The 12,697-nt window shown below is 39.9% G+C and overlaps 2 protein-coding genes across 2 annotated transcripts; one reads left to right on the top strand and one right to left on the bottom strand.

The window, feature by feature from the left end:
- Positions 1-6,038: 6,038 nt before the first annotated feature.
- Positions 6,039-9,430, top strand: EAF02_010301 (uncharacterized protein; the record flags this gene model as incomplete). The annotated part of the gene is made up of 13 exons (XM_038906349.1): positions 6,039-6,090; positions 6,145-6,619; positions 6,677-6,988; positions 7,038-7,151; positions 7,213-7,321; positions 7,380-7,503; positions 7,562-7,655; positions 7,757-8,049; positions 8,115-8,120; positions 8,191-8,243; positions 8,292-8,468; positions 8,524-8,701; positions 8,757-9,430. 13 exons carry the CDS (start codon positions 6,039-6,041, stop codon positions 9,428-9,430), a joined length of 2,661 nt encoding a protein of 886 aa, XP_038754076.1.
- A 1,349-nt stretch (positions 9,431-10,779) lies between these two features.
- On the bottom strand, positions 10,780-12,286 carry EAF02_010300 (uncharacterized protein; the record flags this gene model as incomplete). Its single annotated transcript, XM_038906348.1, has 5 exons — positions 10,780-10,911; positions 11,012-11,203; positions 11,367-11,501; positions 11,972-12,121; positions 12,245-12,286. 5 exons carry the CDS (start codon positions 12,284-12,286, stop codon positions 10,780-10,782), a joined length of 651 nt encoding a protein of 216 aa, XP_038754075.1.
- Positions 12,287-12,697: the final 411 nt, after the last annotated feature.

Here is a 12,697-nt window from a genome sequence, read left to right as displayed (position 1 = left end):
TATATTGCATACCTACTATGTATTTCGTAGCTAGATATTGAAAAGTAATAGATTATCTATCTAATTCAAAAACTTTCACATGTTTACAATGTAACGCAGGCCGCTAAATTTTTCTTTCTCGTTCTTGAGTGGATTGTACTAAACAGCGATAGCAGAGAAAAAATTTCGCTTCTCTCGCTTAAGTCCGATGAGCCTCAGAAAAATTCTACCACCTCCTCCTTCCAACACGTTAAAACACCATCCATCCATTTTGAATGATCAAAAGCGAAAAAACATACAACAGTAGGGATTCGCTGGTGGTCACCCACCCAACTACTAATCTACCGATCTGAAGCTTGTGTATGGCAGAGCGGACGGGATGCCCAATTCTCTTCAGTCTATGGTCGTATGTGTGAGTGGATCACTGAAGTGATTTTATACGGTAAATAACGATAAGTAGCTTGTTCGACATTGAGGATTTTACAAGATTGTTACGAATTGCTCTCTTGAAGTCACGTGGAGGTGGTTCAGATTTCGAATGCTGTAAGCATTCGCGCCTCTTAGTATTATCGTAGTACCTATAATATTAAATTCTAGTTGTGTATATTGTATTCTGTTCAAAAAGCTAGCTATATATAGAAAGAAGCAATCCTTATATGCTTGAGACTGGTCTTCTTGCTTAGTATACTATAGTAGTCTAGTTGATGACTCAAGATAATTTATTTACTAATGTGATTTGAAGATTATGTTATATTCCATTATGATAGAACCTAGAAATTACTGTATAATATCTATCAATAGTATTTATAGTTTTAAATTAGTGACGCTCGTCCATGAAAAATCGTTCACATAAGTTGATCGCATGGCCTGATAGTTCAGTGGTAGAATTCTTGCTTTGGGTTTCTAAATCTGAATTGTAAGAGGTCTCCGGTTCGATCCCGGATTAGGCCCTATGAAACTTGTCTTTTGCTTCTTGCGAAGGTATTGAGATTTTTCATTTACCGATTTCTTTTAAAATCCAAAGTGGCAAGCAATATCACCTTTCGAGCTCTTTGCCCCAGTACGCTGCCCAAACGCTGCCTGGTGGGCGCTAAGCACTACTGACGGTGTAAAAGTCTTTGCTAAGTGGTGCGCAAGAACCCGCTTCTTTGTACACTCATAGATCTCTCGTTTTACCACTCCTTTCCTTCTAGCCTACCTCAATCTCTCTCCCCTCTCCCTTTCTCCTTATTATATAACACCTATCGACAAAATTATAGCCTCTGGCTACACTAGATATGACCAAGATGCTCATAATAGCATTCCCCTGGCTGCCGCAGTAATGTATTTGAATTGCCTGGTAACTATGTGTATGATCTGTATATAGCTACGCAGGCGCGCTGGATACGCCCCGGAAGGTTTAGTGGCACGTGGCCAGCCCAGCGCTTAAATAAAATAAATAAATAAATAAATAAGATCTAAAGTATTCTTCTTCATAAAGCAACTAGGCTAATTATCTCATATATTCTATTTTATACTTTATAATCTATAGTGAATATTAATAAATATTTAGTATTATTATTAATAAAAAAGTGCGAGCAATAAGTGAGAGATAACATATACCTAAAAGCAATTCGAGGTCTCGCAAATCGAGAATACATTACTATTACTATTCATAACCACTTATTATGTATGCATCATCTTGAAGTAACGATTTGGAAGCACTTCAAGCCGCACAGTATAAACATAGAGACGATATGAATCTGACACGTATGAAATATATGATTGAAAGTATACGTAGCTAGCTTTGTAGATGTTCAACTGGCATTCGTTGATCATATAGAGTCAAGGAAGGTAATATGTGCCTGAAAGCTTGGCTCCATTCCAAATCTACCTCTACTTCGTCGTTTCCTGTCCACTATACTTTCTTCTTCGAAATAGAGAATGATGTAGGAGGGAAGAACAAGAGATAAACGACCTTGGGGAATGGCTACTCTAACGAGAAGCAAATCCTTCAAAAGGCTCAACTTTCATCATATCAAGGGGCTGAGCAAGCAAACCCTCATTGGGAAACTTTTCTGTCACAATAGTGATAGAAGCAGGAGTTGAAAAGTGGGCATCGAGCGCCGCTTTGTTCTCCCTTATATACCACGTTAGCTGGGACTTTATCTTATATTAAGCGATATATAGGAGGAGGATGAGAATATGGAAATCGTAGGTCATGAAACGGCAGACTAAGGTAAGAAAATAAACATACAAATCTCTTGGAGAACATAAAGATTTCTTCCAGTTTCGGGGTTCAAGTGTTCAAAAAATTGGAATTGTTCCTATTTCGATTCTATGTTAGATTTTATTATTTCGAAGCTGGGCTCAAACAGGAGAATGAATAAATTTGAAGTACAGGGAGAAGAAAGTTGAAAGCAAACCGCACCCGGCTCATCCTCCTTAACCCTAGTAGCAAGCTCATGAAGGAGTTCTTTGAGCTTTGTTAATTTTCGGTTAGTATTTGCTGTTTGATATAGCTAATAAGTCTTGATAGCAATAAGAAAGGAATATATGAACTCGGGCTTCTTTTCCTGGAGCGGGATAGATGATGACACAAGCATGGAATTTTTCTGACATTGTTTGAAATCTTTAGTAGACTGATAGTAGAAATGTGCTTATCGTTGAAATGCTTTTAATTGATGTACTGATATTTGGTTTGCGGTAACTATAGTAGAGGTAAGTAGAGGGAAAGAACAAAATATATTAAACGGTAGTACTGGAAAAACAAATCGCAAGATTGCGACAAAGAACTACCGTATCATTCACCTACGCCAGATGACCGCAGCCAGACCGGTTGTTGACTTCGCCGCAGCCACACTCTTTGCACACAAAGCCATCCATCCTCCAGCTATTATAGTCATCCATGAATTGCCTTACACAGGACTTTGCCACACCTTTAATTTTTGAAGCAGTGCTGCTATAGTATTCTTCTTTATAAAGTGATTAGACTATTTATCTAATATATTCTATTTTTATACTTTATACTTTATAATTTATAATAATTATTGATAAATATCTACGATAATATTATTATAAATAAAAAATGCAAACAATAAGTAAAAGACAATCTATATCTAAAAGTATTTCTGGATCTTGTAAATCAAGGATGCGAATCAACTCTAAATTATTAGAGTATATAACACTATCTCCACTGTCATCACCTACTACCAAATATGAAGACTAAAGAGGCTTCGGAGTAGTAATACATTATCTAATATATACCCTCGGAAACCCACTACTGCTCTCAAACGAATTCTGAGTCGTAATATCAATGTCAGTTTTCGCGATCTACGAGATACATTAGTATTGGAAATCAGAACCAAAGGACAACCTGAATTCGTCATCGTTGTCGGCATATTCCCACGACCTTGACAGAGAAGACAGTGTATACGCCGATAAGGACACGCACAAAGCACCGCAGGATATAGAACGGACCTGTACAAATGGTGATAGAATGGCGGTTGAAATAATCAACATAAGCAACATGGATACAACAAGGGGTTTAAGCGACAGAAAATGAAGTGGCTAAAAAAAGTTGACAGGGGAGAAGCATAAGTCTGTAACGAAAACGAAGTTGCCTGGAGGAGCGCATTCTGCAACGAACCTATCCATAAGCACTGGTCCAAACAATGAAGATGTAGGAAGAGTTCCAGTCAGTCAAAAAACCGCAATAGCAGGCGATGGAAAGAAATTGTGCCGAGGCATAATGTAAAACGCCAGTCTCGGGTGATCGTTTATCATCTAACCCTTTCTAGCACTCGACAGCCTTATATCTCTTTTTAGCAATCATGGAACCCTCATGCTTTGCTATCAAGCATTTTGAGCAAAGAGGGCGGCCGACTGAACTAAGGCCGGCTTACCAAATTCAATAGAAGATGTCCATGCATTTTCCACGAATTTGAGTGGAGTATTTTGAATTTTCAGCTTGCTGTTGTCATTCAATGGTTGAATAAGAGGAAGGAGTAGTAGTGGAAGAGGAGAGAGAAGAAGAGAATAAAGAAGAAGCAGTTGAGGAAATAAGAAAAGGATTTGACCTCCTTACAATTTCTTGATTTTCAAAATTTTCTTATTATATACAATGTGTATAATGAGCGAGCATTATTTCCCAACATTTGTTTTCACTTCCTCAATTAGATTATATCCAATATTGTAAATTAAAAAGTTATCCGTTAGGCCCTTAGGGCCTAGCCGTCCTATATAGTCTTGGACTGAAGATGGACGTTAATAAAATCAATCAATCAATCAATCAATCAATCAATCAATCAATCAATCAATGGTTGAATAAGCAAATGAGTGGATAGCTTTTATCTAAATTATAAACTTTAATTCAAAGAAAGCTTAAAGCTTTAGACTATATATAGTTTTAAGCTTTAAGCTATATGTTAAAGTTTTAAGCTATATATATTAAATTATGAACAATACAACGGGACCTTATTGGGATGCGAAGACTCAACACCTGTACGCAGTGCATTCTACAAACCTCCAGCTCTCTCTTGAGAGTCTACAGAGCTAAGATTGAGTCGCAGATGGAATTGGAAGAATTGAAAGGAGAGAGATTCAGAGATATAGCGAAGGATTATATTATGATTTTATAATAGCAATATCTACAAAGAGTTGAATATCAGTTTTAAATACGAATACAAAGGTTACGGAAGCTCCGGTTAGATTCAATATCTATTATCAATTATTATTTCAAATATAGAAATATAATATGCAATAGATTTCTTCTTTTAAAAGAGTCTTTTCGATATAGAGCTTGCTGCTATTCTACTCATACTACAACCCTTTTTTATATCCTTTGGCTTTCAGTTATTCGAATATTATGACAATACAATATAGAGAATGCTATTGTTTTTAAATTAATATTATACTTTGGGCATCGATACAATATAATGTTTTTCTCTTAATTTTCGAATTTTCGAATTTTCCGAATTGATTTGTATATAGATAATAAGGCTTAGGATTTGGCTTTGCCCCATTATTTTCAATAGTTTCAATTATATATATTTAATAAGAGCTAGAGGATATCAAGTTTATAAAGATATACAAGGGATTAGTTTAAAAGAAATAAAAACAGAGAAGAGTAATATCTTCTTTTATTATCTTATTAGCAAAAGGATCCTTTACTATATTGAAGACAATTCAGAAGAGGATAACTCTTACCTTTTATAGAAAGGGAGGGATAGCAAATTGGATTTAGGATTTTAAAAAGAGAAATTGGATATTGGGATGCTTTAATTGGATTAGGGGTAGGGAAAGAATAAGGAAGGAAGTGTCTCAAAGAATGAAGACTATTTAATCTCTATTTGGGTATAGTACCCCAGTATTCGTTTTTACTCCCCCAAATTGAATATATCTATTATAGATATCCACTAGTAGTTGTTAGATTCTTAAAGCTTAGCCATCCTAAATAGTCTTGGACTGAGAAAAGGACGTTAATTAAATCAATCAATCAATCAATCAATCAATCAATCAACGGGACCTTATTATAGTAGACTCGGACAGGCTCCCGGGGGGGAGGGGCCAGGTGTCATTCATTTTTTCCTATCTACTTTGAACAATCAGACACACATAGGCGCATCGCATAGTCAGCGTAGCTTTAGTTACGGATAGACTGAATCGATTATGAATTTACTACTACTACTACTATATTAAAGTTTTAGACTATATAGGTTTATGAAAGCCTATAAATCCCCGGATTTTCCATTTGACTGAAAACGGTGACTGCTTTTCTGAATATTGTTTTCAATCCGCTCTCATATAAATAATCGGATTATTCAACGGATTGTTTAATACACTTTTCGAAAATTGAATCCTTAGTTTCAATCAATACACTTAATATATTAAAAGCAGGATTATTCAACAGGATCTGCAATTTGATATCAAACAGAAATCCAGAATCCGTTGTTAAAATAGCTGGATAATTCGATATAATCTGACCGGATTTATACGTTCAAACTAGCCCTGAGCCTTCCATTTCACCATCATTCAAGGCAAACTCTAAATTGCTTTCGAGATCAGTTTGCTTGCCAAATATGGAGACAAATTTCGACTGTAAGATGGTACCTGTTGCCATTATTGGGATGGGTGAGTCGGTTCAATGTTATATTGTATATGATGTTTAACATTTTGCTTCACCAGGTTGTAATCTTCCCGGGAAGGTTCGGTCCCCAGGACAGTTTTGGGATCTCATTATGAGCAAAGGTATTGCGAACAACGCAAAGGTTCCAGTAGCCAGGTTCAATGTTGATTCATATCTACACGAAAACAATAATCGCCCTGGTAGCTTCAACATATCCGGGGGGTACTTCTTGGATGGCAGTTTAGTGGAATTTGATCCGGCCGTCTTTGAAATTTCTCCAATCGAGGCTGCCTGGATGGACCCACAACAACGTAAGCTTCTGGAAGTTGTTTATGAAGCAATTGAGAGTAGTGGCAATACTCTGGAGCAGGTGGGAAAAGATGTGACTGGATACTTTGCTGCTTCCTTTTCTCATGATTTCCAACAAATGGCTCTGAAAGAGCCGGACTTCCGACACCCTTATACCACCACGGGAATTGATGCTGGGATCCTGAGTAACAGGATCAGTCATGTCTTTAACCTGCGTGGTCCAAGGTGAGCCTTTCCTCGAGGTAAACTGAACTTAACTGTTCTTAAACTGACTTAAACCAGCGTAGCCACAAATACCGCATGCTCATCCTCTATGTATGCACTTCATGCCGCGTGCAGTGCCATTCGGAATGAAGAATGTGAAGCTGCAATTGTTGGGGGGGGGGCAAACCTAATATTGTCGGTTGATCAGCAAATGAACACCGCAGCGCTGAATGTATTATCACCGACGAACATCTGCCACACATTCGATGAAGCGGCTGATGGTTATGGCCGTGCCGAGGGTGTTGGTGCACTTTATATAAAGCGCCTAGATCTGGCTATAAAGAACGGCGATCCTATTCGTGCCGTAATCAGATCTACTGCTGTGAATGCGTACATCACATCTTCCCCACGTACAGATCCGGAACTAATGCATGTACAGTAACGGCAAAGTGCGCGACGCTGCAATTACATTTCCAAGCTTTCAGGGCCAGGCCGATGTGATGAAAGCCGCATACAATTTGAGTGGCCTCGACCCTGTTCTGACCGGCTACGTGTAAGTTCAATATGACGCTCAGCATTTTGTATGGCTTCATTGTTACTGATAAGGGCCGAAGGGAATGCCACGGAACTGGAACTCAAGTTGGAGATCCGGTCGAGGTGCGTGCGGTTGGCGACACCATGAGACCTCATACCGGGGCAGAATCTCCGATCTTAATTGGAAGCGTGCGTATATGAGACTTACAATAGTCTAAAAGTTTTCAAAATTAACGAATTGTCTAAGGTCAAACCCAATGTGGGACACAGCGAAGCCTCGAGCAGTATTTCCACAGTCATCAAAACTGTGCTCGCCATTGAACGGGGGGTCATACCCCCAACCGCGGGTGTTGTAAATCTTAACAAAAAAAGTTCGTTACATTTCCTTACTCACTCGATCCATACATTCTGCTAATCACTAATGACTAGTAAATTGGTCCGGGCTGCAGGTAAAAGTCGTCACAGATCCTACTCCCTTTCCCACAAATCTCCCAATACGTCGTGTTGGCGTAAACGCGTTTGGGTATGGGGCACTAATTCAAATGCTATCATTGAGAATGTTGAGGCATTGTTGCCGCACTATCGCAATCACAATTCCTTATATAAAACTACTCATGCTTTAAGCAATGGGGACGAGAACATCGAAAATTTAAACCGACCATACCTCCTAGTTTTCTCTGCTCATGATCGCGAGACCTTGGAAAGGAATATTGATGCACACGCTCAGTTGAATTTTGGTCTGGCTAAAGGACAGCCTATGTTAGACCTTGCATATACTCTAGCCTGTCGCCGTACCAAGCTTACTCGTCGTGCTTTCGCTGTATGTCGCAAGGAATCTTATGTGAACAGTCTTAGCAGTGCCCTCGAAAACGACCATGCCGAAAAAGGCCCAGCAACAGTTGCTCTGATATTTACAGGTATATTAATGCTATCCCTAGACTCATTACCAAATCACGGAAAAATACTTATGTTTTCAACGTAGGTCAAGGTGCGCAGTGGCCACAAATGGGAGCCCGCTTACTACAACTATATCCTCGTTTTCTCAAATCAATCCAAAGTCTTGATCGCCATCTATCTACCCTACCAGATCCCCCCTCTTGGAATATTGAAGGTATTCAAAGAGAGTTTTACTTGCAGTTGCAAAGCTAATATTTAATAGGAGAGCACCGATAGTCCTTCAGCTCTAGCTTTGGTTGAAGGTCTCAAAGCGAGTGGTGTGAATGCAGTGGTGTTACGTGCCAATGTAGCATCAAAACCACAAATTTTGAAGGCGATTGCTTCAATTGACCCAAAGTACCCAATACGTGGAGTTGTGCATGCAGCAATGGTCCTAAAAGTATGTATACACTTATCCTTGTGAGATGCCCACCCATCTAACCGCACATGTACAGGACAAACTATTTCAAAAAATGGACATTAATAGTTGGCAACAAGTCCTAGAACCTAAGGTTAAAGGGTGTCTAAATCTCCATGAAGTCTTCTCAAACAAGACCGAGTTGGACTTTTTCGTCATGACAAGCTCAGTTTCCGGAACCCTAGGCTCAGCTGGCCAGAGCAACTATGCCGCAGGTAATTCAGGCAATCCCCTACTCTGAGATTTCAAAAGAATCTAACAAACTCCCAGCGAATTCATTCCTTGATTTTCTCGCTCGTCATCGAAGGAAACAAGGCCTCACCGGTATTTCACTCATCTTGCCCATGGTCGTCGGTATTGGATACGTTGCCGATCATGCCGAGATCGAGACGTCTCTTCGCAGAAAAGGCTTTTATGGCATCGATGAAAGTGAGATGCTTGCCTCCTTTGAAGTTGCTATGATGGCTCACCAGCCGGAAGCCGATCATATCATCGCAGGAATCGAGCCTTCTCGACTAGCCAAAGCCATTTCGGCAACCGAAACAAAAGTAACATGGCCTCTGGAGCCTCGACTCAGTATAATTCTCGCCAAGATGGAAAACCAAATCGCGAATGATGGCGTCACAAAAAGCAGCAGTATCCTGGCCAAAATTGAGAATTCGTTAGACAAGGAAGAGGCGGTCAATTGTATATCGGAACATCTCGTACACGGTCTTTCAACGGTGTTGATGATTAACAAGGATGAGATTAATCCTCAGGCTCGGGCAATTGCAAGTTATGGTTTGGATAGTATGATTGGTGCAGAGTTTCGTAACTGGATTTTCACGGAGTTCAAGGTGGATATCCCATTTCAGCAGCTGCTTGCTCCCAATTCGACAATTGCTAGCTTTGCAGAGATTTTGTATAATCAGACCAAGAAGGTAAGTCTAGAGTATAGAGTATAGAGAAATGATATTACAAGTAACAATATTCTATATATTAGCTGGGAGCCGAACAGAGGTCTTCAACAACCAATAACAATTTGTATTTAAGTTGAACCCTTCATTATCTGGCCACCCCTGTTTCGGACCACTCTTTTTCACCAAAACCCTCAAAAAATGACATTTTTAACTTTCTTATTTACGGATAGAAATTATTGAAAATTTGTATATATATAATCCAGATTATTTTAAACTGATTCTGAAATTTTAGGATTTTTAGGAATTTTCTGAATGGAGATCTAGTTCTATCTACAAACTTTGTGAACCAGTATTGGTACAGTAATTATGATTAATATAAAAACCGAGAAAAGATCGGAGCGAAAGATCCACCCTGCAAAAATCCGGCGATTTTCCCCTTTTTTCCGTTTTCTTTGATATCCCCGAGGCCCCTCGAGCCCCTCGAAACTACAACCAATACTTCAATCAACTATACAATCCCCAGAGCGACACCCAACCCTAGATTGTATTAGATACACCCAAGAATTCCAATTAAACACTGATTCCCTTGAAATACACGTGTATACACACACATCCATCCACACACCTTCTCGGTCGTGATTCCCTCTCCCTTCCAACTCCCATATCTCGTCTAATTCGTGTATATTGATATAAACCCTCTTCTCGCACAACCACACCAAACACACCAACCCACACAATCAATTCCCAGCAGTCCTCAGTTCCTAATCCACAACACAGAACAAACAAATCCACCACCCCTCCTCCCCCCACCAAAGTCCCACCACCCACCAATGAACATCTCACCCCATCTTAAACTTTCCATTAATAACTTATCCTTATTTTCTGCCTCGGAATTCAACAATCAACACAACACCAAGCGGCTTTAGCTCACTTGGGAGAGCGCCAGACTGAAGTCTACTTCGGTTCATTAATCTGGAGGCACTGTGTTCGATCCACAGAAGCCGCATTCTGCGATCCCGAGTCCACTCGAGATATTATATTTTTTGAGTTTTTTTGAGTATTTTGTTTGGGGGTGTTTCTGGGGGGTAAGGAAGGGAAGAGAGAGAGGGGAGTGGATATTAACTTATAAGTGAAAAGTATTCATTGAATGTGTATTGAATGTGTAATGATCGTTCACTTTTTACATTTTTCACTTTAGCATTAATCATTTCTTTCATGATTGATAAATTAATAAATACCAAGTAGATAGATACATAAAAGAGGGTACCCAATCCACCCTTAAATCAAGCATCCACCTAGACAGAGGGAGACATAACCTCTTCAACCAACAACAAGAACATCATCGTCTCTCAGCTACCCATAAAAACACATTCCACCCCCTAACTACAAAGAACTCATTTCTTCTTCCAAACCTGATCAGCATCCTCATGAATATCCACACTCTCAATCCCCTTCCTCGCCTCCCTTTTCTTCTGCGTATCAACCCCAAATCTTTCATCTCTTTCTTTGACTTTATCCCACGGTACCTAGATTATAATTATCCATGATCAGTAAATTTCTCATTAACATACCCATCCCCTCTTCACCCCCCCTCCCAACAACCAAGAAACAAACCCCCCAACATACCTGATCATCCGCCGTAAAACTCCCCATCAAAACCGGCATCCCGAGCGGTAACTCATCCCCCCTATCCGTCTGCCAGAAATGAAATGTTTTCCCATACAACCCAATCACCTCTTTCATTTCTTCCGTCTCTGCGACGGTCCAGACTGCATCTGGGACTGTGGGGTTGGGGAGAATGAGCATTCCGGATTTGACCTTGCGGGTGTTAGGATCGTGTTTATAATGAATTATGGAGAGGAATAACATATTCTGAATAAAATGGGAAAGGTGTATGTATGTATGAGGGGGAATACACCAAGAGATAGGGAAGCCAAAACCCCCCCCCCCCAAAAAGCAACACCATAAAAACAAACCCTACCTCATAATCATGCGAATGCCAAAGTTTCCTCTCCTCCTCATCCAATTTCTCATACAATCTCCGGGTGATCATATATTCGACTCCAATCAAGCGTGCCGGATTCGTGGGGGAATCGTAGATGAGACATTGACGAACCTACAATGCGTATTGTTTTTGTTAGTAACTTGGACTTCTTGATATCCGAGTTTCAATTTCATATCTATAGTCTCGATAGTCGAGCATCAGTAACGACTTCGTTACATAAAGCTCCTGTGATTCTTTACTGGAGAACCTTGTCTTCCATTCCTCTCCTCGTTTTTGCTTCATCTACTCATAGTTCATTTTCCACATCTCCTTCCTCGTTACCTATCCTCTCTGGCTTCTTCTCTATTTTTCATTCCTCCTTCCTCCGTTTACACCCCCCTTTCCCCTCCATCTCTTCCCATCCATTTTCCTCCATCCCGTTCATCTATCCCCTCTTCCTTCTCCCCACCCTCTTCCCACGCTCTCTCCCATTTCATTTCTCCTCTCTCCTCTCTCCCTCTTCCCTCCCCCTCCATTCCCTCCATCTCCCCAACCCCAACACCCCAAAAACACACACACAAAAAAAAAGAACCCCAACTCACATCCCCACTCAAATGCGTACAATAATGATTCGCCTCGACACTCCTACCCTCCTCCCCCTCCCCAGCATAAACATGAAACGCATTAAGATGCGCACAAATCTTTTTGACCGGCGCAAAATCCTGCGTGATGCTTGCTCCCATTTCGAGTATCTATTTTGAGGTGTTAGTTGTTTGTTTCGTGGTGTGTTGGTTGTGTTGGATGTATGATATATATGATGTGCGTGTATGGAGAGAGAGATATACAAAAAAACCTACCTGATCCTTCCCACTTACTTCCGGCCCCGGTGCGCCATGTGTATGAGGTTGCTGTGTCATTTCTTCGTTTCCTCGTTTCTCCTTTCTTCGTTTCTCCCTTTCTTTCTTTCTTCCTTTCTTTCTTCCTTTCTTCGTCAAGTATCGTTTCTCGTTCCTCGTTTCTCGTTATTTCTCAATATGTAATCTTACGTTCAATACTCAATACTCTCAATACTCTCAATACTCCAAATCCAATCTCCTACACAAACAACAACAAAAACAACAATTCAAAGTATCCCAACATACTATATATACCCTTTCTACATATACATATAAGATTACATATACAAATCAAGACTAACCTTACACACCGTTCCTTACCTCACCAAATCACATCACATCATCACATCACATCACATCACATTTCTGATCTACGATACAAAGGAGCAAACCCTCCGCGATCAGAATCGAAATCAAGATTCAAGATTCAAG

The sequence above is a fragment of the Botrytis sinoallii genome, assembly GCF_014898435.1.
Source record: "Botrytis sinoallii strain Bc 23 chromosome Unknown BSIN_024, whole genome shotgun sequence".
Taxonomy (NCBI): Eukaryota; Fungi; Ascomycota; class Leotiomycetes; order Helotiales; family Sclerotiniaceae; genus Botrytis; species Botrytis sinoallii.
Note: the sequence above shows the minus strand (reverse complement) of the source record. Positions and strands in the feature narration are given on the sequence as shown.